We start from the raw sequence: 23374 nt of genomic DNA, 5'->3' as shown, positions 1-23374 counted from the left end.
AATTTGCATATCAGAACTAACCAATCCCAGTTAACCTAGCCAGCAATCCTTCATCTGCATGAAAGAATTTCATTTTTGCATAGGGTTTTTTGTTTGTTTTTTGTTTTGCCTTTATAAACCCAGGCTTCCTTATTCTCTCCAGAACGCAGTTTGAGTTGCTACCTGAATCTGCCTCTCAGATTGCAATCCTTTGCTCAAATAAATGCCTTTTGTTCTTTATTACTGCTTGAGCCTCTTCTTTGGTTAATACTAGCATGACTTATTCCAGCCTGCCACCAAACCCTGGAAACCAAAGCATTAGTCTCCATGAGTCTCCCCGGAGTGTACTGGACCATTTCATGTATGCCACATGTTACTCCCTTGCAATGCTTAGAGTAAAGAACACCCATGAGCAAAGGATTGCTTTGATGCATCAGCTGGGAGCAAACAGTAGCTAAAGAACAACAAAGGCTGACCAAATCCTGGGAATAAGGAAGCACAGGGCTTTTGTTAGTTCTCATTGCTGCTTAATTGATCAGTTCCTGGATTGTTGATTACCTCCTTGAATGAGAATAAATGTGTATGGCAAGCAACAAGTGGTTCACAATTTTCTTGGTTGCCTCTTCAGATTAACACTTTTGAACTGGCATTTTGCTGTAACCCAAGCCAAAAATCTAAATTAAAGAGCAGTCTCACATATAGTAAGTGGCATTTGGTTTAAACAGAACAGATGTATTCAGAAAAGTTCACCAAGTATGTTTATTATAGCAATGTATGTAAAGAAAAGAATGTTAATTGGGACTGTTTATGATAATAATTTACCATAAACAGTCCCAATAATTTAATAAATAATACGTAGTAAAAATTTTTAAATGAGACAAATTGTTAAGTGGTCTTATAAAAAGACCTCCAAGATGTGTCACATGAAAAAAGCAATATGTGGTTCAGTGAATACAGTATAATCTCTTTTCTGTTAAAAAAATGTTTATAAGTAGACAAATTGTATAAGGTCACTTCCCATCAAAAGGATTGACTTCAAGAGAAAATCTCCTCTTCACTCAGAACAGATAAAATGATAGATAATATATTCTAAATACATATTAAAAAGAAGACAACCCATGATAAACAAAAACAAAATAAGCACCTCCTTGAACCGGAAATAGAAATATGATGGCTAGGGGCTGAAACCACAGAGGCAAGAAGTAACAGGTGCCGATTGTTTTGCTGTATGATGTTGTGACCCTGGCTCTGTCCACTGAGAGCTGTTTGTCTGGAGGGACAGCAAGGAACAGAGGGAACAGAGGTAGACTAGCCAGCCCTCTAGTCTACCATGCTGATTTGGACTACACCTGCAGCTGGCTAGACAGGATCAATAACATCATCCCTGGATCAGATCCGTGTGTGTTCAATGTAAATTCTGGACTGAGAAGACAGTCACAAAACCATTCAGTATGGAGGGATGTAGGGGGAAGAGAGGGAAACCTACAACTGCAAAATGGACTGGCATATTAGCACCCATTACAAACCTTTCTTAATATATCTGCTCTGGGCAAAAACTGAGGTGCTAAAAACTACATTTCCCCAAATCCCCTGAGCCAGTGTTCCTCTGTCCATCAAATGCACTCCTGAGAAAACTGAATTGAGGTAGGCCTTAAATTGGGGGAGGAAGGATGACCCCAGTGGAAGGTATCAGGATGTGAATTGTGGGATGCAAACTGTGGTAGAAGCAGAGGAGTTCTGCAGTTAATAGCTCCTGTTTTCCAAAGCTTGTTAACAGTTATTACCTGTTTGGCTGATACCAACACATATGTGATACCCACACACAGCTGGGAGCTGTTCTTAAAAGTTCTACCTAAAGCACTGTTTTCAGTTGAGTTTCTATTGGCATCTAGGGAAAGGCAAGTCTGTTGCATAGGCTGTTCTATTCATTGTAGGACATTTAGTTTAGCTGACACCAGCCCACCAATAGCCAGAAGCTTCGCCAGTCATTGTGACCACCAAAAATGCCCCATGTACTCCCAAAAGCCTATGGAAGGCACTATTTACCACCCATGCAAAAACCGACCCCCAAAACACGTTGTAAAACACCTAATACCCAGCAATAAACCCCTAGAACGGTTTCTGTCACCTACAAAGAACGCACACACGAGAAAGAACCTCACGAAAGACAAACTGGCCAACTAAGATGTCAAAGCTCATGATGAAAATTAACACCAACCAACGCCTACAACTTCAACGAGAGGGAGGGCAGAGAATGGGATTGGGGCAGACGGTTCACATGCCCGGGTTCGAAGGCAAAGGGCTGCGGGGGAGGGGAACGGAGAAGGACCTTCCCGCGGCGCCGGCTTCGCGCCCCCGCAATGTCCTCAGCTCCCACCAGAAGGCGCCCGCATTCCCTACGCGTAGCAGGAGCCTCCGCCGCATCGAGCCTGGTGGCCGCGCTGCGATCTGAAGAGCCGGGCAGCGGCCTGAGCCCTCCGGGGCAAGTGGGACAGGGTTCTGGGAAGACCTCGGCTTTGTTCCTGGGGCTGGTTCTCAACTCCGTGAGGCGGTTTCTCACTCCGTCCCCCACCCTAGCAGGAAACGCCCCAAACGACCCCAGCGCCGTAATCGACAAAGCCCAGAGAGTCCGAAGGCAGGAGGGGTCGGGCGCGCTCGGCAAAGAGGAGGATACCCTAGCAGGAAACGCCCCAAACGACCCCAGCGCCGTAATCGACAAAGCCCAGAGAGTCCGAAGGCAGGAGGGGTCGGGCGCGCTCGGCAAAGAGGAGGATCCCCACGCTCTCAGGATCACGCCCGGCTCCCCCATCACGCCGCCTCCAGCTCCATGAAGACCCCCAGGCCGGGGCTGAGAGTCTGGCGCAGTCCGGACCGAAATCTTGCGGCGGCCTTAGCGCGTTAGACAGGTCAGTGCCCAGGCCGGGTGAGGGCCGAGCCGAAGGCGGGAGGAGGAACGCTCGCCATTCCACCCTGTCCCCTGCACAGTTGCCCGAGGCTGCTCACCAAGTCACCTCCACCGGGGGCACCCAATAACGCGGGCGTGATTCTGCATTTTTCATGACAGGCAAGGTGTGGAGCCGCCTTCTGCAGCCCACCCGGGGCCAAGCGATGCTCGGACCGAGGGGTGGGGGCACGCGCGAGCCAGGGGGGACGGCGGGCTTGAGGATGTCTGCTATTGTAATAACGCGGTGCTCTTCTACTTATGCTTGGCCGCATTGAAACCGCCGCATCCAAAGGTCTCTCGCATCAAGATCCTGGGCCTCCGGTGTGAGAGGAGACCGAGATGTGGGAGAGGGCGAGAAGAAAGGAGGCCGGGAGACTCAAGGCCTGGGGAGTGAGGGGAGTGGAAGGAGGTGAGGGATGGTGGTGGGGCGAACGATTCGCTGTACAAATCCTAGCAAGCAAGATATGGACAGCGCCTGGGGAGCCGGGGAGCGGGGGCTATCAAGGGTCCGCCCGCGCCTTCCCTCCCCACCTTTCTTATCCTCCCATCCCTTTCGCCCACCCAGGATGCGGCTGGGCCGCCGGGCCCTCTGTGTGTTGATCCTGCTGCTCGCCTGCGCCTCGCTGGGGCTTCTGTACGCGAGGACCCGGGACGCGCCGGGCCTCCGGGCACCTCCTGCGCTGTGGGCGCCCCTGCAGGGCCCCCACAGGCCAGAGCTGCTAGACCTCGTCCCAGAGCCCCGCTACGCCCACATCCCAGTCAAGATCAAGGAGCAAGTGGTGGAGTGAGTTCCACGAGTGGTGGCGGCAGTGCATCACTCAGTGGGGAGGTGGTGTGGGGAGCTTTTGTTTCCTCTACTGCAGAGCTCTGATGCCTGGGTTTTCCCCCAACTGATTGGTGGGGATGGGTGGTGAAGTGGGAGGTGGAGAAGGCAACTGAGTCTTGGACTAGGGGAAAATCTGTCCTCCCTGAACCTTGTTCTGGTGATGGGGGAAGGGGATGGCCATGAAAGACTTTCTGATGTCTTGATGATGTCCACGTGAAAGGAGAGTCCAAGTGAGGTACTGAATGGTGGGTACACAACTCTGAAATCGTAGCAGTTGGCCATATTTTACCTCTGTGAAATCCAGATTTAGGGGATAAGCTATCCCATTCATGGTGCCTCCTTCTGAAGACTATTTGAAGAGCAGTGTTTAAGGGGACAGCTATTATATGGGCAAGGTTGAAGGGCCAAGGTGTGGGGCTTTGTGTAAATATTTTGTGGGATAATAGAGTTGTATGGCTGGGTTCTAATGACCCTTCCTCCCTGCTCCAGGCTGCTGTCTGGGAACAACTGCAGTTGTGAGTCCAGTGGGGGGAGCCTTCACCTCCCCTTCCAGAGGCAGGTCCAAGCCATTGACTTCACTAAGGCCTTTGAGCCTGAGGAGCTGAAAGCTGCCTCTGCCTCTAGGGAGCAGGAGTTCCAGGCCTTCCTTTCAAGGTACCAGCATGAAAGGAGGGCATGACTCTGCAGATGGAGAGCAGTGGGAGGCCTGGAGGGTAGGTGTGACAGGAGGGAGAGCATCTCTCCCACAGACTCTTCCTCTGTTCTCTCCCTCCTCCACTGCCAGAAGCCAGTCTGCTGCTGACCAGCTGCTTATTGCCCCTGCCAACTCCCCCCTACAATATCCTCTGCAGGGTGTGGAGGTACAGCCCCTCAGGAGCATCTTGGTGCCAGGTGGGGAGAATTGTCCCAGGGTATGACCTAAGCCACTGTGGGCATGGCACAGCTCAAGGTTGGGTGGAGAAGAATGAGGGAAAAGTGGACTTGGAGGCGGGGGACTTCTGATGAAAAGGGGACTTAAAGTCAGAAAGGGGCTCATCAGGTAGGTGATAGGGACAGAAGGGACTCTTGGGGTGTTAGGAATTGCAGAAGACTGTAACTGAGATTTGGGGAAAAGAATCTATTCTTTGCAGACTGACAAAAGGGTAGGTGGGTAGGTAGGGCAGGCCATAGGAGAGCTACTGCTTTGTTGGGAAGGAGTTAAAAATCAGTTACTCTAGGCTATGTCCTATAATGTGCCCAGCTGCTTCAGTAAGAGGAATGGCTGAGAAGTTCTGTGTTACGTGTGATGAAAAAGGGAAGAGAACATGAGGAAGAATTTAAGGCTGTCTGTGATTCTAATCCCACTCCTCCCTTTCAGGGCTGAGTCTGCATCCTGCTTCTGGTCAGGAGGTATACCAGGTGAGAAGAAACAAGGAGGCCAGGTGGGCATCAAGGTTGCCGGGAAGGAAACAGGGCTGTCAAAAGAGGGATGGAGGAATCAGGGAGGCAAGAGGTAGGTCTGGGGGCTAACTCTGCACTCTCCAATCCCATCTCCCAGGTGAACCTGACGGCCTCCTTGGGCACCTGGGATGTGGCAGGGGAAGTGACTGGAGTGACTCTCACAGGAGAGGGGCAGCCAGATCTCACCCTCACCAGCCCAGGGCTGGACCAACTCAATCGGCAGCTGCAACTGGTCACTTACAGCAGCAGGAGTTACCAGGCAAACACAGCAGACACAGGTGCGAGGCCTGAGTGGACACAGGGGCAGGCTGGATGAACAGAGAGAACCCAGAAAGGCTGGAGCTGGCAAATGGCAAAGGGTGTGGGAGATACTCGGCAACGGCCAGAGCTGCCCAGCTACACAATGGGCATTTCAGCTAGGCCAGCAGGACCAGGGAGGGAGAAAAGGGGCCTTTGTTCATCTGGGGCCAGAGCAGGCCAGAGGGAAACCCGAACCGTGGGTGTGTCCCCTCTTCAGGCCAACCATGGGGGCCCCAAGAAGTGACCTGCCCCTGGAGCCGGAAGACTCAAGCTCTATTCCTAGTCCACCAAAGCAAAGGGCTTTATCTTCCAAATCTCCCATTTCTCTTTTAGCAAAAGTGGCATAACAGCCCACCTGTTTCTCTCCAAGCCTTGCTACACCAAACCTGCTCCTACTTTATGTCTTTGCACTTGCTGTTCCCTCTACCTAGAATGCTCTTCCCCCAGATTTTTGCATGGCTGGCTCTTTCTTTCTTATCATTTGGATCTCAGCTCAAATGTTCCCTCTTCACTCTCCCATTACTTGTCTTATTTTCTATTCACTATTTACCAGTATCTGAACTTCCTTACTTAGTTAACCTAGAACCAGACTGACTAGGTTCCTATCCCAACTTTGTTGTTAAATAGTTGTATAAATGTAAAAAGTTACTCAATTTCTCTGTTCCTTCTTTTTCTGTAGTAAGAATCTACTTAATAGAGCTATTATGAAGATTAAATGAGTTCATATATTTAAGGTAAATTAAAAATTACCTGGCACATAGTAAATGCTCAATAAATGTTAGCCTTTATTTAATCTTTTTCTTGTCTTTCTCCAACCCACTGGAATATTAGTTCCATGGGAGTAAGAACATTGAGTTCTTGTCCACCAAGGCCTAGAAAGATGATACTCAGAGTAAGCACTTAAATATTGATTTACTGAAAAGAGAATGTTGTCACAGCCTTAATGACCACATCTTTTTCCCTTTTTTCCCAGTACGATTCTCTACTGAGGGATATGAAGCCGCCTTCACCATTCGTATAAGACATCCCCCCAACCCTCGGCTATATCCACCTGGGTCTCTATCCCAGGGAGGTGAGGTTGGTGCATGCAGGGAAGTAGATGCAGCCCGGTGGGGAGCAAGTTGGGAAAGGGCTGCCGTGGGAGATGTCTTCCTGTGCCTCACTCCCCATTCTCCTTGTATGCCCCTAACCCTGCCCCTCGCTCCTAGCCCAGTACAACATCAGCGCTCTGGTCACCATTGCCACTAAGACCTTTCTTCGTTACAATCGGCTGCGTGCACTCATCGCCAGCATCCGCCGCTTCTACCCGACCGTCACTGTGGTCATCGCCGACGACAGCGACAAGCCAGAGATCATTAGCGGTCCCCACATCGAGCACTATCTCATGCCTTTTGGCAAGGTGCGCAGAGAGAGCGAGGCTGAACTGCACGGGACCCCGAGGGCGCCGGGAGAGGGCACGCGCTCAGTCTGCAGTCTCCGGAGTAGTGATTCCAGGATTAACTGCCTCAAAATCTCTGGTGTGCCTGTTAAGCATGAGGCTTCCTGGAATGTAAACTCTGTGGGAGCAGGAATCGCGCCTATCTTATTCGAGCTGCACTCTTAGAACGGTGCTTAGCACCGAGCGGGTGCGCGATAAGTAGTTGAATGAAAGCCCGCAGGAATTAAATGCATTCCCAGACTCTCCCCAAGAAAATGACTCGGTATCTCTGACGGTTGGAAACTACATTTTTTTTTATCTAGTTCCCCACCATTCATAAGCATTGTAAAGTTCGGAGAGGGTCACAGGCTGTTGAGAAGGGTCAGGAGTAAGGAGGAAAGAGAGAGGAAGGGGTAGGTCCTACCTCTACAGCTTCAACCACATATACTCTTCTTCAGGGCTGGTTCGCAGGCCGGAACCTGGCGGTTTCCCAGGTAACCACCAAGTACGTGCTATGGGTGGACGACGACTTCATCTTCACGGCGCGGACGAGGCTGGAGAGGCTTGTGGACGTGCTGGAGCGGACGCCGCTGGACCTGGTAGGGGAGGGGTCGCAGGACAAAGAGGGCCTCCAGGAGGTTAAGACCACAGTCAGGGAGACCCAGCCGACAGCAGTCAGCCTTGGGACAAGAGAGGGTGAAGAAGCGGAGTCTGGGGGACTATCTGGGTCCTGCGGGGTTGGAGTGGAAAAGGACAGGGCAGGGGAACGGCCCCCGGGGCAGAGGTAGCAGAGACCACCCCCACTTCCAGTTCCCGCTCCTCCTGGAACCTTCCTCCCACTCTCGACAGGTGGGGGGAGCGGTGCGCGAGATCTCGGGCTTCGCCACTACCTACCGGCAGCTGCTGAGTTTGGAGCCTGGCGCGCCAGGCCGCGGGAACTGCCTCCGGCAAAGGCGCGGCTTCCACCACGAGCTCCTCGGCTTTCCAGGCTGCGTGGTCACAGACGGCGTGGTTAACTTCTTCCTGGCGCGCACCGATAAGGTGCGCGAGGTGGGCTTCGATCCGCGCCTCAGCCGCGTGGCGCATCTGGGTGAGTGGCCCTCCCTCCCGCAGGGCCTCAGGGTCCCCGCAGGGTGCTGGGCGATGCTCCGCGCAGCAAGGCGCCAAAGGCCCCGGGTACTCCTTCCGGCCACACCCCTGCAGAGTCCCCGACTGCCGCCCCGGGGCCTTAGAGCAGTTCTACGACTTACCAAGACAGTACTACGACTTACTTGCGCCCGGGCAAGAGCCAGAGCTCCCAACTCCCAGCACGCACACCATTTAAACCTTCATCCGCTGGGCCACCATGAGCTTCCCCACCACTACCCCACTCCCAATCACTTCCCTTGGTTCTGAGCAGCTCATTCAGCATTTATTAAACCTCTAGGTGGGTGGGTGGGTTTCCTTTTGAAAGCACAAGGTAAGTATATTGACTCCATTTTGTACAAGAGGAAAACCTAAGACCCAAAAGGGTTAATTTACATGCCCAAGGTCTTTAGAAATGGAGTCTTTGCATGCAAACCCTCCATACCCCAAATCTCAGTTCTCCCTTAAGCGTTGGCTTTCTGCATTCTCAAGATCCTTCATTATGTATTCCCCTTCCTTCCATCCCCAGAATTCTTCCTGGATGGACTTGGTTCCCTTCAGGTGGGCTCCTGCTCAGATGTTGTTGTGGATCATGCGTCCAAGTTGAAGCTGCCTTGGACATCAAGGGATGCTGGGACAGAGACTTATGCCCGGTACCGTTACCCAGGATCACTGGATGAAAGTCAGATGGCCAAACACCGCCTGCTCTTCTTCAAACACCGGCTGCAGTGCATGATCTCAGAATGATGGCCACTCGGGGCCTTCCAGCTGTTAGGCTGGACCTGCTTCCTTGTCCCTGCCAGGAATTTCTAGCAAATCCCGCCACCCAGTGAACACTCCTCTGACTGTCCCCAAACCCCTTCAGAACCTGATCCGAAATAGGGGCTTGTCCTGGTGACACTCCTCTTTTCTGTGAGTGCCCAGGGGCATGATGGAGCCATAACTTGTACCACAGCCAGTGCCAAGATCTCCCTCCACCCCCTCTCATGGAGGTGGGGGTCGTTTTCCAAGTGCCAAAGAGCCCATGGAGACTCTTAAGAGCCTAAAGTGGAAACATCTCCTGGAGACTGAGAGGGTGGGGAAGCTCCCAACGTGTATTCCCAGGGCTCTGTCCTCCCTCCCCCATCTCTGGATCCAGGACTCTGTACCACCGGCTACAGCCCCACCCCTATGGAAAGAACTGGTGACTGGAGCTGGGGAACACACAAGTGAAAGACATTTTTAGTCGTGTCTTTGCAATGCTGTGGGTGTGGAGAAAGGGGCACCAGGGGCCCGTGTACAGATACCCAGACCCACTTCATGAACCCCAGAGGTTCTCAGCTTCATTTTATTAGTCATATTAAGTAATGGGGCTTAGGGGCCATGGCCTTCTTCACATATTGTTGGGGCCCTCCATATTCCGAGTAATGGGTCAGACCCACACTATGCAAGTCTTTGGACCAGTGAGCTCCTGGAAAAAAAAGAGGGGACATGTCAAGAATTGATTAGGTACCCCTCTTCCTCACTCAAGATTTGGCAGTCTTCAGACCGCCCACTTTGGGACCTTTAGTTTACTCAGTTCTTCACCCATAGCTGGGTGCATGGTCCCTGGCTTAGTCTTAAGTCAACTAATCATTTCCTCCCCACCCCTTCCTTCATGTTCTCAGCCCCCTTCCCAAATCCCTCTGCCTGGATCTTCAGCCACTGACTTATGCCTCACTTGCCATAGCCTAGCACCTCCTGACTTCCGCTCCTATTGCTACTGCCACCTCACCAGTCTCTCCAAGGCATGAGCAGCTGCATCCTGGACGCTCACAAACAGCTGTTCTGGGGTCAGTCTGTCCAAGAGTCCTGCCTGAGTCAGTGTCTCCAGCACTGAGGCTGTGTGGAAAGGGGGTCAGGCACTTAGGTCCTCTTCCCTCCCCCAAGTGTCTGATCATTCCCCAGTCTCCACATCTCTCCATCTTCCACACCTCTCACCATTACACTGAGCCAGGAGAAGGTGGATCCCAGCATCTTGGCATCGGCTGGCCAGCTGCAGAGGTGGGACGGAGGGTTAAACATCAGAGAGTATTGCATGGGACAATAAGGGGACTTTCTTCTCAACCCACCTTCTCCCTCACCTGCACCACTTCTCTGGCCCCAGCAGCATCTGCAAAAGTGACACCACTGCAGTCCAGGACCACCACTCTGACAGGCTCAGCAACTAAGATGGGAGAAGGCAGGAGTATCCAGATGCCTCCATGGGTCATGCCTAGATCTCCCTCCTTGTCATCCCATCTCACCTGAATCAGGTGGGCCATCTGTCTTTGGAGTCTCCTGTGAATAGAGGGCAGTCACCACTTTTGAGATACAAGCATGAACATGTACCCCTTAAGCACAATGATTCCCCTCAGAAACCCACCTGCCTCCCACTCCCATTGAAGCCACAATCTCCTTTGACCAAGTCCTTCACCTTGCCTCCTCCAAGCCCCAAATGCCCCTCCAGGATACGGCGAAACTGTCCACGGGTCCCAAAGTAGAGTGGTGTTGGATAGCTCAGGATGCAGAGTCCTGGGACCTGGAGGAGCTAAGGGGTCAGATGATCAGAGAAACATCTGGGTCTAATCTTCCCTTCATTTGGCTATAGCCCACCCACCTTGTGGTTCTTTCTGAGTGGCCTGTAGAGCTCCGTCCCCTCAGCCAGTCCAAGTGCCAAGCACTGCACCCTAGGCAGGAAGCTGGGGTTAGATTTCCAGCCTGGCCTGGCTGGAGAGTCGCCCCAAGCACTCTGTTATCCCCCACCCCCATCTCAATTTCTTTGATCTCTACTCCCACCTCTGGGTGCGGCAGACCACAGTCATCATGGAGAAGACCACACCTACGGCCAGGCCCAAGTCCACACTCAGGGTCACTACAGCCACCCATGTGACCATCCACACAGCCTGCAGGACATGGATGGGAATGAAATGCCCAGAAGAAATGCAAGGCCATCACTGCCAAGGAAAGGGGCAGTGACTGCCAGGGCAAGTGATGGGGAGGGATGGCCCAGGAGAAGGTAGGAAGAATGGTAGAAGGGACAGGATTGACTAAACAGGGGGGTACATACCACATGTAATGACCCCAGACCTTGTGCCACTTGGGGAGTTACTAAAATTCATTCAAATCTGGAGGGGTTCAAACCCCACCCTTCACTTTGTCTCCATATAAAGCAGTTAGGAGGTATGCATGTTGGAGGTGGGTGGGTTGGAGAACTTAGGACCAGGACAATTAGCTTTGATCTAGGACAGAGGTTGGGGATGCTGGGAAAATGGGAGGGGGCAGTCTGGAGGTAATGCTGCCATTTCTCACAAAGTCCACGCGGCTGATACGCCATAGTTGTGGAAGATCCTGCATCTGGAAGAACATCTGGCGCATGCTGGAGATGTTGATGCAGGCCAGGACAGCCTTGGGGCAGAGAAGGTGAACTGACCACCCTGATATACTGGAATATAGCCACGCCTTCCAGCCACCCCCACACTTGCTCTGCTCCTTACCTTGGGCAGATAGTAGAAGAAGGGCCCAAGCCATAGCAGCACTGACAGGACAACTATGCAGGAGAAGAAGCCTGCCAGCTAGAGGGAAGGAATGATGAAAGCAAAGAAGAAAGGGAACCTTACCCACCCGTGTGTGAGAACTGGTCTCCCTACTCATTTGACCTCATCTTCCTTGGAAGTCTCCTTCCTCCCAAATCCCCTTGCACACAGATATTCCTCACTCCTCAACAAGCTTCTTGATATTCTGCCACTCACACCTAATGTTTCCCTTTCCCCAATTAGATGCCTCATTCATCAGTCTCCCCTAGATGTAATTCAATTTGTCTATTTTTGTAACCACCTCCATCTTAAAAGCCACTGTTGGATTACCCTAAAAGCACGCCAACCACATGCTTAGGGCACCAACAAAATATAGGAAACCAAAAGTATTTGGGGAGACTTTGATATATTTCTTTTTAAACAAAAATGTCCTCATGAGAAAAAAAATCTCAGAATTCTGTCTCTTAAATTTATTTTACAATTTAGTTTTGTTTTTATTTTGAACTACATATGGGGCACCATAAACTTTTTCAGTGCTGACAGTCTACAAAGGTCTTCATGGAGCTTTGTTCTCGTCTCTCTCTCCTGCCTAGATAATCCCATCTCCTCACAGGTTCCCAGCCTCCTCTATCTAGCTGCCATCTCTTTCTCCATCACCACTCTGACCTGAATGCCTACCCCGTTTCTTCTCACTCAAGCATGCACTCTTACCTGCGTGTTCCCACCAGCGTCCACTAGTAGGCTGGTGGTGGCCAATGTGGCTGAGTTGGGAAAGCAAGAGAAGAGGGAGGAGATGAGGTTGGAGACACCATGTGCCAAGAGCTCCTGGAGGGTACAGTGAGATGAAGAGGAAAAAGACAAAGGCATGGGGAAAGTCACATTGGGAGGCTGTCTCCCGAATGAGATTGGGGTCCTCAGTTAGAATCACACCTGGTTGGAGTCAATAGTGTAGCTATACTTGTCTGCGTAGATGGAGGCCAGGGAGGCGGACACAGCAAAAGTAACCAGTGCAATGGGCAGTGAGTCAGCCAGAATCCTGGGCAGCTCAGCCAGGTTGGGGAGGAGAGGTTGGGGGAATCTGGAGAGAGAGGGGTCCATGGTGAAATGGGTTGGGTATAACAAGGATTTATAGGGAAGATAGAGAAAAAGGAGGTGTTGGGTGGGCAAAGCGTGAGAGGGGAAAGCTGTGTTTCATTCTCTCTTACCCTCCGGGCAGCAGCCCCACTATCTGGACGTCATATCTTGTGTCCAGGGAAGAGGCGAAGCAGAGCACAGATGCCAGAAGCACCTGGGAAAGGAGCATATTAGGTAGGGCATGGGAGAGGCTAAAGGGTTCAACATGGGAGAGGATCATAATGCAGGATTAAGTGGTTGCAGGAGCCTAGCAACTGGGGAAGCTGGGCTCTCTTTGGGATGGGTGCCTGACAACTGATTTAGAGTGAAGGAGATTGGGGATGGGAAAGAGGAATGATACATACCTAGGGCTACGGAAAGAGATGTTTGGGAAAAGTAGGAGGGGACTCTTATGAGGAATGTGGGTATCAGGAGGCAAAACTGAGCCATTCTAAGTAGGGAAGCTTTGCTGTCTGGGGATATATAGGCTATCTATGGAGACGTGGAATATTTATTTAGTTGCGGAGAGAGAGAAATCTGTGTGGGCATGGGAAAGGAGATAAACTGTGAATTACAATGAATGACCAGGTGTGGAGATGAGAGTGGAGGTGCTGTGGCGAGCGATACCGCAAGGGAGATCTGTAAGGAGGAAGAAGGCATTCTAAGAGGTCTGGAGGAGGCTCTAGAGGGAATGTGTGGGCGGGGGATTCCGGAGGGTCAAAGTGTTCTGGGAGGAGGCCTAGAAAAGTACACTCGTAAGCAGGACCTCTCGGCTGTGACCTCTGTGCATTCCACTAGAGGGCGGCAGCGACCAGTTCCTACAGGATGGGCAGGGTCTGTGCTGTGCAGGGGCGGGGACCCTGGAGTCATCCTCACCATGACGATTTCTCCTGGGATCGGGGTGGGTAGCCTGTCTCGGAATCTCACGTTCAATTCCTTGACTGGCACGAGAAGCGCCAGGCTGAGTGCTGAGATGGTCAGTTCTGCTGGACTGCTCCGGGGCAGCGCAGTCAGCGCAGCAGCCAGCGTCTGCAGGCAGGTGCGGTGAGCAGAGGGCCAGGTGCCAGGAACGACTGTCCCCAGTATGGATCCACCAAACCCAGGCAAGGGTGCCCTCTCTACCGGCACCCTTCAGGGCTTCCACCTCCACAGCGACCTTAATTCAAGCCTCTTGGTTCCAACCTCCTTTGCTCTGTCCCCGTCACACCCTATCCCTCCACTCGTCCTTCCTTCCTTTTCGGGTTGCCCTCTTCCCAGGACCGCTAGAAGCCTCGTCTCTACTGTTCTCCCACCCCCACCTTGAAGAGAGCGAAGCAGCCGATCTGCCGCGGGAGGGGCAACCCCAAAAGGCTTGGCAGTTGAGACACGAGCACGTGCAGCGCGGCCCCACTGGTCAGCGCTTTAACCACAGGCTCGGACAAAAAGGTGGCCAGGACGCCGAGCTGCAGCGCGAACATCCCCAGCTGCGGGGGAGAAGATGCGCAGTCACCACAGGAGGAGGAGCTGAGCAGCCAGAGTGCAATGCGCCTGATTCTCCGCGCACCTCTCCGGCTGAAGCCCGCGCGGGAGACGTGTCCCACCCTCTCTCCTGGCCCAATTCTCCCCGGCCCCCAGGGTGGATCCCCGAGGATCTCCCCTCACCATCAGCACCCCGCTCCGAAGGCCACAGCTGCAGCCGCCCCAACTCGCTGAGCTTCCAACTGTTCCCTCTCGATTCCGCTCATGTTCCCCCCGAGGGGTTCGGGCACCAGCCGCTCCACTGCCGAGCCCGTCATGAGACTGAGAACGGCAAACGTTCCTATAGCGGGGGTGGGGGTGACAAATGCAGAGATCATCAGCTGTGCCGCCTGGGGCGCTGCGACAGCCCAGGCTCTGCGCTCTCGTCCTGGGCTGCTGCCATCAGAAACCGTTCCCCTAGCTGCTCAGGTGAAGACCTCGGGGCCAAGAGCCAGTGCAGCAACCCGGAACCCGTGGTGAGGGAGGTTAGGAGAGGGCACCAGCTCGCAAAATTTCTTCCAAACTGCTTCACTGCCCCCTCCTGCAGACGCCTCACGGACTGTGTGCTCCTTTGGGTGACCATGCATCTCTTCTCCCTTCTTCCAAGTCCCAGAGATGTTCGTTTTAACCAAATTTCGTGGGGAGAAATAGTCCGAGTAAACGCCCACCTCTGCACCCACCAGTACCGGCAACAAGCATTGCCTAGGTCAGAGGGTCGTGGCGAGGTAGCAGTGGGGTGGAGTGGTGAGGAGGGAAATAAGAGCTAGGGGGCCTTCAAGAACAGAAGCCTCAAACCCCACATTTTCACCCCACAGAGAAGGAGAGGAGTCACTGGGTCACTCACCTGTGGACAAGTGTCTCCCAGTACCCAACAAGGTGTAGATGAGGACAGGAAAGAAAGAAGTGTAGAGTCCAAACACGGGGGGTACTGAGGTCAGGAGAGCAAATGCCATGCCTGGGGGAGAAGCGGAGGCAAGATCTGCAGTCGGTGGGGAAAATAGAGGGTGCCCGGCCTCCAGGATGCTGTCCTTTTCCCTCACACTTAGAGGCTGGCACAGGGGCTCTAAACCTTGCCACGTGAGGGAACTGAGGGGTTAACGGGTCTCGATGGGAGGTCGCTGGGTGTACAAGGTCACGGATCCGTGTCGGCCTGAGTCCTGGGGGCAGGTGTTGTGCCTCTCTCCAGTTCCCTGAGCCAGAACGTGTCCAACACTTCTCGCAGGATTACACAGATAAGGGAAACTGGGGGTGGGAATCTAATGGGGCGCCATAATCCTTACCCAGAACTTGGTCTCTAGTCTTTGTCTCTGAACCCTCAGCCACACTAACCCACCACCTCGATCCCAGGTTCCCAGCCCCCCAGACCTCCTTGAAACCCTCAAGAGCTTGGGCCCCTCACAGGCTGCTGTTGGGGCCGCTCACCCTGGGGCACGTGCACGATGCCCACGGTCACTCCAGCCACTGCATCCCCAAGCAGCCAGGCCCGCCAGCGGTAGCGGGGCAGCCAGCGTAGCGGGGGCAGCCGAGCCAGCAGCAGGCGCCACGCCCCCGGTCCGGAACAGGCCCGCCGCCTCGGCGGACTGCACAGGCGGGACCAGCGGGGCTTCGCGAGTAGCTCCGTCTCCTGCTCCGCGCTCCCGAAGAGCTGCTGGAACCGGGCCTCGGTGAGAGGTTCTCTGATCTTGGCGCCCAAGGGGGACTTAAGGTCGGAGGCTTCTCCAGGACTTAAGCAGGTCCTGGCGCCTAGTAGCCCACTCATTTTGCCCTTGGCCACCGCCAACTCCGCCCAGTCTTAAATATCCCTCAACCGGCTAGCCTTGAGTCCCGCCTCCTTTAAGCAGGGTCCAATCCCGCCCCGGAGGGCGCCTTCTCTTGCGGACTTTCTACCGGTAGGAGAAAATCACTGCTTGGGGAGGGGGCGTCTCTATGTTAGGCGTTTCCTCAGTCATCCTTTGAGGGCACGCTCTGGAGTCTGCTTTGAGCGGATGGAGGGTGGGAGGGGGCTGTGGAAAGGTGTAGTGACCAGAGAGGCTAAAAGACAAGTGCACCCTCAACACTCAACCCGCACTATTTACCACTCCTAAGCCTTTTCACTCTGTGCCTCTTCACTCTGGGTTCTTTTCGAATCTGCACTTTGGCCCAAGACAGAAGCTGGCTCCTCTAGGGTTACAAGTCATCCCCAGAGCTTCTCCCTTCCCTGCCTGAGGAAGATAGTTCAGCGCGGTTTCGACTCCAGCCCTCCTCCCCTCAGACCCAAATCCTGTTGGGGCACAGGTTGCCCTCAAGAAAGTGTAAGGGGAGGGGGTCTGTTGGCCTCAGCAGCTTCACAAACCACTGAGATGGGAAGCAGCTACGTGTATTGAACAGATGATAGCATCACCCCACATTTCTGCAGGGAGAGGCTGGGTCTAAATCCTCAGCTCAGGGCTTCGTGAGCAATGCTGTACTAATGAGAAATTGTTTTTTTTATTTCTTAGAAGCAAAAAATCTGAAGCACCATTTATTGAATTCAAGTGCAATTTACAAAGTAGGCACCTGAAAGCACATTTGTGGTTAAATTAAATACAAAAGGGTCACCACCCACCCACCTCGTGTTCCCCCATGGTCCCTAAAGAGATATAAAGGTTCTGAGCTCCAGAATCCTGCTATTTTTGCCATCTCCTCCTCCATTCACAAGAATCCTCAGCATCTCTCCTTATCACCCCCTGGTCCCTAGTCCCTGACCCCAAAGCCCTGGGTGTGGGGTACAGTGAGGGTGGGTCTCCCCTCTTCAATTCCTCCTATTGTTCCCCAGAAGTCTTATCTGAGCAGTACGTCCTGTCTCCCCCCCTTGGAGGTCCCTCCCCCCATTGTCAGCCAGAGGGACCTCAGGTCCACAGGGAGGCTCCAGCTCCTCCTTAACCCCCCACCCCAGCAGTCTATTGTCTGCTGAGGAAGCCCAAGTACTCGTGACCAGGCCCAGGGGACAATTGGACACAGTGGACACACTGATGTCCAAGGGCCCAGGACAGGGCATCTGGACATGGATCTCTGCACCTTTGGCTCCCTGTCCTAGGGGCTGTCTCAAATGTTGGGAGGGGCGAAGACCCCTTTGACCTCTCCATTCTTGGGTCTGTGGCTTGAAGAATCCATTCCTTCTCAGTATGGATACGCCTTATGATCTCCCAAAGAGCAAAAATGAGGAGACCCAGAGCCAGAAGGGGCCGCAGCTCCCAGCATCCTCTCCACCTCCTCATTCTCCCTCAGCTGAACATGGAGGCCTCAGAAGGAAAGGTACATTGGGCTTTTTGGTGTGGGGGAATGATGCGAAGTCAGACTGCACTGAGCTTCTCAATGGGGTCTAGAACAGAGGCCAGATGGGAGGGAAAGAGGGCTGAGTGAAGGGGAGGATACATCAGGGGTCTAGGGTTTGCCCTTAGCTCCAAGACCCAGGTCTGGACTGAGAGATGCTACAACAGCAGACTAGAAATAGAGATAGCAATATCTTTTATCTTACACCCTGTGCCCTTCTCCTTTCACCAGATCACTCCTCAAACTGATTTGAGGGGCCAGCTGATCTCTTACATACCACTTCACCCCACTTACCCCTACCGCAGCCAGCCCTTCCCTCTGCTAAGACAGCAGCCTCAGTGATATAACAAAACCTTTATTCTCAGAAAACAGAAAAAAACAAAATCAAAAACAAAACCAATGATTTCTATCTGGCCCTTACCCACCCACCCACATATCCTCCTTTTGGGGGGACCTGTGATGCATGCATAAGGGTGGGAGCTGCAGGAACCTCCCGGTACAGATAGAAGTCCTTCTGAATCTAGGTACCCTCCTCCAAATTGACACCAATCCCAGCCTTGCCCACCCTCCACACACACCAAGAGGGAGGAAGTCCGGGGCAGTGCCAAAATTGCCCTGAAGTTCCTTGGGAAAGAGAGTGGCTGAGTCAGCACCACCCCCATAGCCTTCATCAGTTACAGCTCATCTTCATCCAATTTGGCAAGTCTGGCCTGGCAGGGAGGGGTGTTTGGAATTGGTGGAACTGGAGGAGAGTCACGAGAAGTCTGGGGTATGTCACTGAGGACCTGAAGAAAGACTTAAGTTGGAGGATCAAAAAAGTTCAGGAATCCACCTTCACTCCTCTCTATGTGTAAGCCCCCAGCAAAGCCACCTCCTTCTAGCTATCTTAGATCATCTGAGACCATCAATTAAAGTGGAGCGGGGAGGGTAAGAGATAGGAAGTAGAAAAAGGAAGACAAAAGGAAGGTGGTAGAAGAGAGGAATGGTATGGGGGAGAGGGATTTAGGGATCCTGGAATAAGAGAGGCCCTCCCCATTCTACCCCTACAGCCAAGGAACACCATTCTTCATACCTGTGTGTCCAGGGGCAGGGGGGCTCTGGTCACCTCCTCTTTGGGTAACATCAGTAGGGAGGGGAGAGAGCCATTGATGGGTGTGTGTGTGCCGACCTGGGCCCGGTGTCCAGGCCGAATTCTCCCAGGGCTTCCCACCCCAGACACTCCTGGCCTTCCCAGGCTGTTGGTCTGGCTCTCCCTTCTCTGGTACTCAATGGGTGACTGCAGTGCTGGGATAAAGAGAACAGAAGGAGGGTTACAAAAGTGACAGGTCCTTTCTCTCTGAGCTCTGGTCCAGCCATCCTTCCATTCTGCCCTTCCTCAAAGGACTGTCATCCATGTAAACTGGCTCTTAAGGGATTCTGAGTTACCAAATCTTGAGCTAGTAGTGGAAAAGTGGGGATGGGGGGACAAGGAGAAGCCAGGGTTAGAAGGCAGGATTGGGACATTGGGCAGTGAAGGATTCAGGAGGTCAGAGGACTGAGGGAGCATGTGGTGGAGGGAGGGTAAGAGCTTCACCATTGAGGAAGTCCCGCTGGCTTTCCAGGATCTGAGCCACTTGCTTGACCCAGGCCTGACTGACTGCAGGGTCTGCAGTCTGAAGAACATAGCGCTGGATCCCACCCTCTGGCCCTCTGGAGGTCAGAGCAAAGCGGCAAGGGTCACCTTGGAGGTTCCCCTCCAGTCCGAGGCAGCTCACCTGGATTGGCAAATAGGAGATAGTGCTCCCAAATTCTTCAAGCCCTCTCTGGTTCCTGCCCGCCCCCAACATATCCAAGAGCCAGATATCCTCTCAGAGGCTGCACTCCATCCCAGTCAGACCCCTCCCTCTTAGCCTCCTCCCCACCTTGATGCTGCTCTTGTACACATATCCAGGCTGTGTTCCACCTCGTACTCCTCCTCCCAGGGCCTCACTGAAGATAACGATTTGCTCAAAGAGGAAGACACGCCGCTCTCGACCCCGGGAAGAAAGAAGCCCCCCAGCCTCAGGCTCTGTGACCCAGAATGTGTCCTGGCCCAAGAGCTTCCCCTGAGCAGTCAGTTTGCCCTAGAACCAAAGGATAGTGGCCTTAGAGACAAAACAAGAAGAGAAAAGGGGCAACACTCTGCTCCTCCCTCCTTCCCCTGACACTCCCAACCAACCATGGAGTCAGTACCAGGAGAGACAATTCCCCATAAGGACCTCCTGAGTATTCAGACTGGGGCAGAAGAGTACTGGGTCTTTCGTTTCCTACTCCATTCCCATACCTCAAACCCCCGCAGCCTCCCCAGAGTCATCATATCATCGCAGCGCTTGGGCACGAAGCACATGACTTCCACAGCTCGCTGAGACAAAGGTGAAGAGAGGAGCATTGTCATTGTTGGGAAAGGGGCCTCTTAAGACCATGCTTCGACCTCCGCCCAGCCTCCTCCTAATGATCAGACAGCTCTACAACGCCCAAGGAGCTGGGGCAATCCAAGAGACTACGAAGATAAGGTGTGCATGCGTGTGTGCGTGTGCATTTGCGTGTGTGTGTGTGCCCTGGAAGACCTGAAAATCCTCACCTCCAGCTCTTCAGTATCCATCCCAGCTCTACTATAATACTTGAGAAAATCCTAAGGTGCAGAAAAGAAATGTTCAAAGTAGTTATGAGGATATCTTCGGAAGCTCTCACACATCCTTCCCCAAAAACACAGGCGAAGAATCCCAGGAAGTCTGGGGGAAGCCTTAGGAACCCTGGGGAGATGAATGAGGAAAGGGCTATCCCAACCAGCTGTGTACCCAGGGAACAGGTGGTCCTGACCTTAAGCAGCAGCTGGTATTTCATGATCCTCTGCACTGGTTTGATGAGGAGGTCATTGAGCTGCAGGCGGTGCCCTAGCTGCTGACGGAGCTCCTGGGGACAGGGACAGGGTGGTAATGCCATCTGGAAAGTCTGCTCCTGAGGATTCCGTCCCTCTTTCCCCAAGGCATCTTAGCCACTGACCTCAAAGTAGTTGTCCCCAAATTCTGACACCACGTGCTCTGATTTGGGCTTATTCTGACAATATACCACATACATATGCAGCCGGCGCTCCTAACAGGGGTAAAGTTTAGGAGAGAGCACAGTGAGTGAGCAGGGAGAGTAGTCAGGAGAGCCCCACCCACTCTCAAGGCCCCCACCATCACACCCTCTCAAGCCTCACATGTTTGATGAATAGTTGAGCCAGCCAATCAGGATCCTTCAAACACTGCTGTAGCTCCCCCAAGAAATAGCTGGAGATGTTGGCAGGGAAAAGGCAGATCAAGTACCTGCAACTTGGGCCGTCCGCCCTTGTGGTGCTCCCCAAGAAGCCTCTCCAAACATTCCTCGGGCAACAATAGGCCCATGCGTGGGACACAGACAACCAGACATATGCCCCTCCCCCTTGCTCTCAGGGCTCTACCACTCACTCTCGATGCCACTCGTAGATTTGCTGGATGTTCCCAAACACAATCCTGTCACGGCCTCGAAGACTCTCGGGGACCCCCTGAGCAGCCATGGTGGCCATGTAACCCTGTGGGAAGATTGGAGTGGGAGCAAGGATGTGTGGGGTCAGCCCTGTGGGAATCTCCCATCCCCAGGAAATCCAGATGTAAGATGTAGCGGGGACTGGGAAGGTGGGCCAGAGGAATATCATCAAGAGCTCTCTTAAAATTAGCCCTGGGCAGAGGGAAAGGGCTGCACCAGATCTGGGAAAGATTAAGGGAGCTACCTCCACAATCTGCCCCAAGTCGTCCACATACATTTTCTCTGTCTCTACCAGTTCACCGAGGACATACCTGGGAAGAAAGCAGGAGTGTACATTCTTGGTTTAGCCACTTCCTCCCTCCTGGACTAGAAGCCCCTTCATTACCACAGCCAACCTCAGAGGAAATTCCAAGTCTCAAATCTAAAATGTGAGGGACGGGCCTCTGGAAGTTGTACAGTATGGAGCCGGGGAGTTAAGGGGAGGGAAGGGAGAGTGTGTGGACACTTACATACTTCTTTCCAGAGCCTTCTTTTTCTGTTCCTCCTCACTCTGGGGGGCTTGGGACAAATTCTCCTCCTCAGGTGGCTAGAAGGAAATAACATCCTTGAATAAGTAAATGGATGCCTCTTGGAGAAGAGGAGCCATCCCAGACCCCTTACTACATACCTTCGTCTTATCTCCAGGGCCCTCCAACAGGGTGGTCAGCAGGGTCAATTCCGGCAGCTCCTCTCCTGTGGCTAGAGCTGGTTTTAGAATCCAGTTCTGGGGGCCAGAGGTCAAGTGTCAGAGGTCAGGGACAGTAGCTGTGTCTCCTCAATGGCCAGTAGACCCCAACCTGCCCTCTTTCCCATTGTCCTTTATGGATGTCCTATATGCTTCTTTGGTGCTCCCTGCTCACCTCATATGATCCAGCCTGGCCACCATCTGCCTCAGTTTCCACATTGAGACAATGTTTAGAGTGATCCAACCATCTTCTCAGGCCACTGACCGGCCCTGGGGGGCCCGGGGAACAGGGGCCAGAGCTAAGGCCAGAGCTGGGGCCAGAGGGGGCCGCCAGACCTGAGGCAGCTGAAGCCGAGATACTCCCCTCACTGCCGGCAATGGAATAGGATTCTAATGGAATGGGGAGGAAGAAAGCGGGTGACAGATATTGTTCTAGAGACTCAGAGTCTCTAGGAAGCTCCCAGAGTCTCCTCTCTCTGATAATCAGTCCCTCTCCCCTAGGGCTCACTCTCTTGACATCCTCTTTTGAGTTAGCCAGGATAGATAACTTCACCAGGGCACCCTAGGGAGGAAAGGCAGTAAACACCTGGCTCCTCAGGCCTGGAACCCTCAGTAACATGTGGAGGTTCCCCCATATCCTGAGTATGGCACAGATATGGGGGTGGGGGCAGCCATCTGGGCAGACACTGGAAGCTGGGGGTGGCCATCTGCTCTCCTACCATCCTCCCCTTCCAGTGGGTACAGACCATTCTCTGAGAAGGGGGGGTCAAGAGCTAAGAGCCCATCTGTCACCCCCAGACCCCTCCTCCACCAATTGCAGTAATCACTATAAAAAGAAAAGACTTCTGCAGCCCTCCTTCCCAACATGCACAAACCCAATAGAGGGGGCAAGTAAGGAGAGCTCGTCAGGGTTATCCTTGGCCCGGGTTTTCCGGACAGAGGAGCCGTGATTTTTGAGAAAGCCCCCGGCAGATCCCCCTCATTCCTCATTTCTCCGTGCTCCATCTCTCTTCAGAGCTGAAGTCGATTCTCAGCAAAAGAATTTGAGGGAAGATGCAATTCTAGGCCTAAGGGTATTGTAGATGGGTTTTTCTCCTACCCAGTTGACTACAGGAAAGATAGAAGGGTATCCTGCCCCTTCCCCAATTTCCTTAACTTCAACTGACAGAAATTTGGAGGCAAAGGGATCTTAGAGATCATCTATTAAGTCATTTTCCTGGAAAACACAGTTACAGTCCATCTCCAGCTTCTAAATCCGTAGGACGAGGGCAAACATAAGTCTTGAACCTCAGCCCGCCCCCCATTCAACGCTAAGCCCTGGCGACCTCGCACTCACCACGTCCCCCCTGGGCGATGCAGCAGCCACATTTTGCCAGCACTTTTCGGATCATATGGGGACAGGCACAGCGACCCCCCTTGTGCCCCCCCCGCATGGCTCCCGGGGCCCCCGTACCCCCTACCCGGGCCGGCCATGCAGGGGGAATCACGGGGGGCGGGGACGGCGCAGGGCGCACACCCCCCCCTCCCTCCTACCCCGATCCAGGCTGGGGGAGGGGGGGAGGGAGGGAACAGGGAGGGGGCGTCCAGGGGTAGGCGGAAGTCTGGTCTGGAGGAGGGCTGGGGGGCTCTGCAGAGAGGGCGGCGCGGGGTCCGGCCGCCG

The 23374-nt window shown here is 53.4% G+C and overlaps 3 protein-coding genes across 6 annotated transcripts in view; 1 reads left to right on the top strand and 2 right to left on the bottom strand.

The window, feature by feature from the left end:
• Positions 1-2290: 2290 nt before the first annotated feature.
• On the top strand, positions 2291-9249 carry B4GALNT1 (beta-1,4-N-acetyl-galactosaminyltransferase 1). Of its 3 annotated transcripts, XM_039865801.1 has the most exons (12): positions 2293-2885; positions 3216-3332; positions 3489-3707; positions 4239-4403; positions 4534-4640; positions 5107-5147; positions 5287-5467; positions 6463-6561; positions 6698-6888; positions 7365-7505; positions 7756-7996; positions 8561-9249. In XM_039865801.1, the coding sequence occupies exons 3-12, from the start codon at positions 3490-3492 to the stop codon at positions 8776-8778; spliced, it is 1602 nt and encodes a 533-aa protein (XP_039721735.1). In that variant the 5' UTR covers positions 2293-2885; positions 3216-3332; position 3489; the 3' UTR covers positions 8779-9249. The 3 variants fall into 3 exon arrangements, with proteins under 3 accessions (XP_039721737.1, XP_039721735.1, XP_039721734.1); XM_039865800.1 differs by lacking the exon at positions 3216-3332 and having other exon boundaries at positions 2294-2885; XM_039865803.1 differs by lacking the exons at positions 3216-3332; positions 4239-4403 and having other exon boundaries at positions 2291-2885.
• A 53-nt stretch (positions 9250-9302) lies between these two features.
• LOC120604963 (solute carrier family 26 member 10-like) lies at positions 9303-16000 on the bottom strand. Its single transcript, XM_039865819.1, is given in 19 exon segments — positions 9303-9481; positions 9785-9891; positions 9991-10045; positions 10134-10216; positions 10296-10329; positions 10466-10579; positions 10649-10718; positions 10828-10934; positions 11341-11436; positions 11526-11603; positions 12276-12389; positions 12495-12642; positions 12770-12852; positions 13554-13706; positions 13976-14140; position 14258; positions 14319-14475; positions 15019-15129; positions 15597-16000. Coding segments are annotated over 19 exon segments (2052 nt in total). The 5' UTR covers positions 15934-16000; the 3' UTR covers positions 9303-9442.
• A 1803-nt stretch (positions 16001-17803) lies between these two features.
• Positions 17804-23374, bottom strand: part of ARHGEF25 (Rho guanine nucleotide exchange factor 25) — a 7160-nt gene continuing 1589 nt past the window's right edge. The window contains exons 1-15 of one of the 2 annotated variants that reach the window (XM_039865799.1): positions 23051-23374; positions 21890-22104; positions 21658-21753; positions 21500-21576; positions 21235-21301; positions 20933-21036; positions 20686-20755; positions 20487-20576; positions 20304-20396; positions 20065-20115; positions 19768-19845; positions 19367-19567; positions 19039-19219; positions 18538-18749; positions 17808-18250 (exon numbers count right to left, since the gene is read on the bottom strand). The exon at positions 23051-23374 is cut by the window's right edge and continues 302 nt beyond it. In XM_039865799.1, the coding sequence (XP_039721733.1) occupies positions 18140-18250; positions 18538-18749; positions 19039-19219; positions 19367-19567; positions 19768-19845; positions 20065-20115; positions 20304-20396; positions 20487-20576; positions 20686-20755; positions 20933-21036; positions 21235-21301; positions 21500-21576; positions 21658-21753; positions 21890-22104; positions 23051-23147 (1743 nt within the window). In that variant the 5' untranslated portion in view covers positions 23148-23374 and the 3' untranslated portion in view covers positions 17808-18139. Of the gene's footprint in view, positions 18251-18537; positions 18750-19038; positions 19220-19366; positions 19568-19767; positions 19846-20064; positions 20116-20303; positions 20397-20486; positions 20577-20685; positions 20756-20932; positions 21037-21234; positions 21302-21499; positions 21577-21657; positions 21754-21889; positions 22105-23050 lie in introns of both variants that reach the window. The other variant, XM_039865798.1, reaches the window with a different exon arrangement.

The sequence above is a fragment of the Pteropus medius genome, unplaced genomic scaffold (genome assembly GCF_902729225.1).
Source record: "Pteropus medius unplaced genomic scaffold, Ma_sr-lr_union100, whole genome shotgun sequence".
Taxonomy (NCBI): domain Eukaryota; kingdom Metazoa; phylum Chordata; class Mammalia; order Chiroptera; family Pteropodidae; genus Pteropus; species Pteropus medius.
Note: the sequence above shows the minus strand (reverse complement) of the source record. Positions and strands in the feature narration are given on the sequence as shown.

Bases quoted from the DNA above. Each gene is read 5' to 3' on its own strand.
- B4GALNT1 (XM_039865801.1), top strand. From the start codon at position 3,490: ATGCGGCTGGGCCGCCGGGCCCTCTGTGTGTTGATCCTGCTGCTCGCC. The intron at 3,708-4,238 runs GTGAGTTCCACG...TCCCTGCTCCAG, and splicing joins ATCAAGGAGCAAGTGGTGGA to GCTGCTGTCTGGGAACAACT. The intron at 7,997-8,560 runs GTGAGTGGCCCT...TTCCATCCCCAG, and splicing joins CAGCCGCGTGGCGCATCTGG to AATTCTTCCTGGATGGACTT.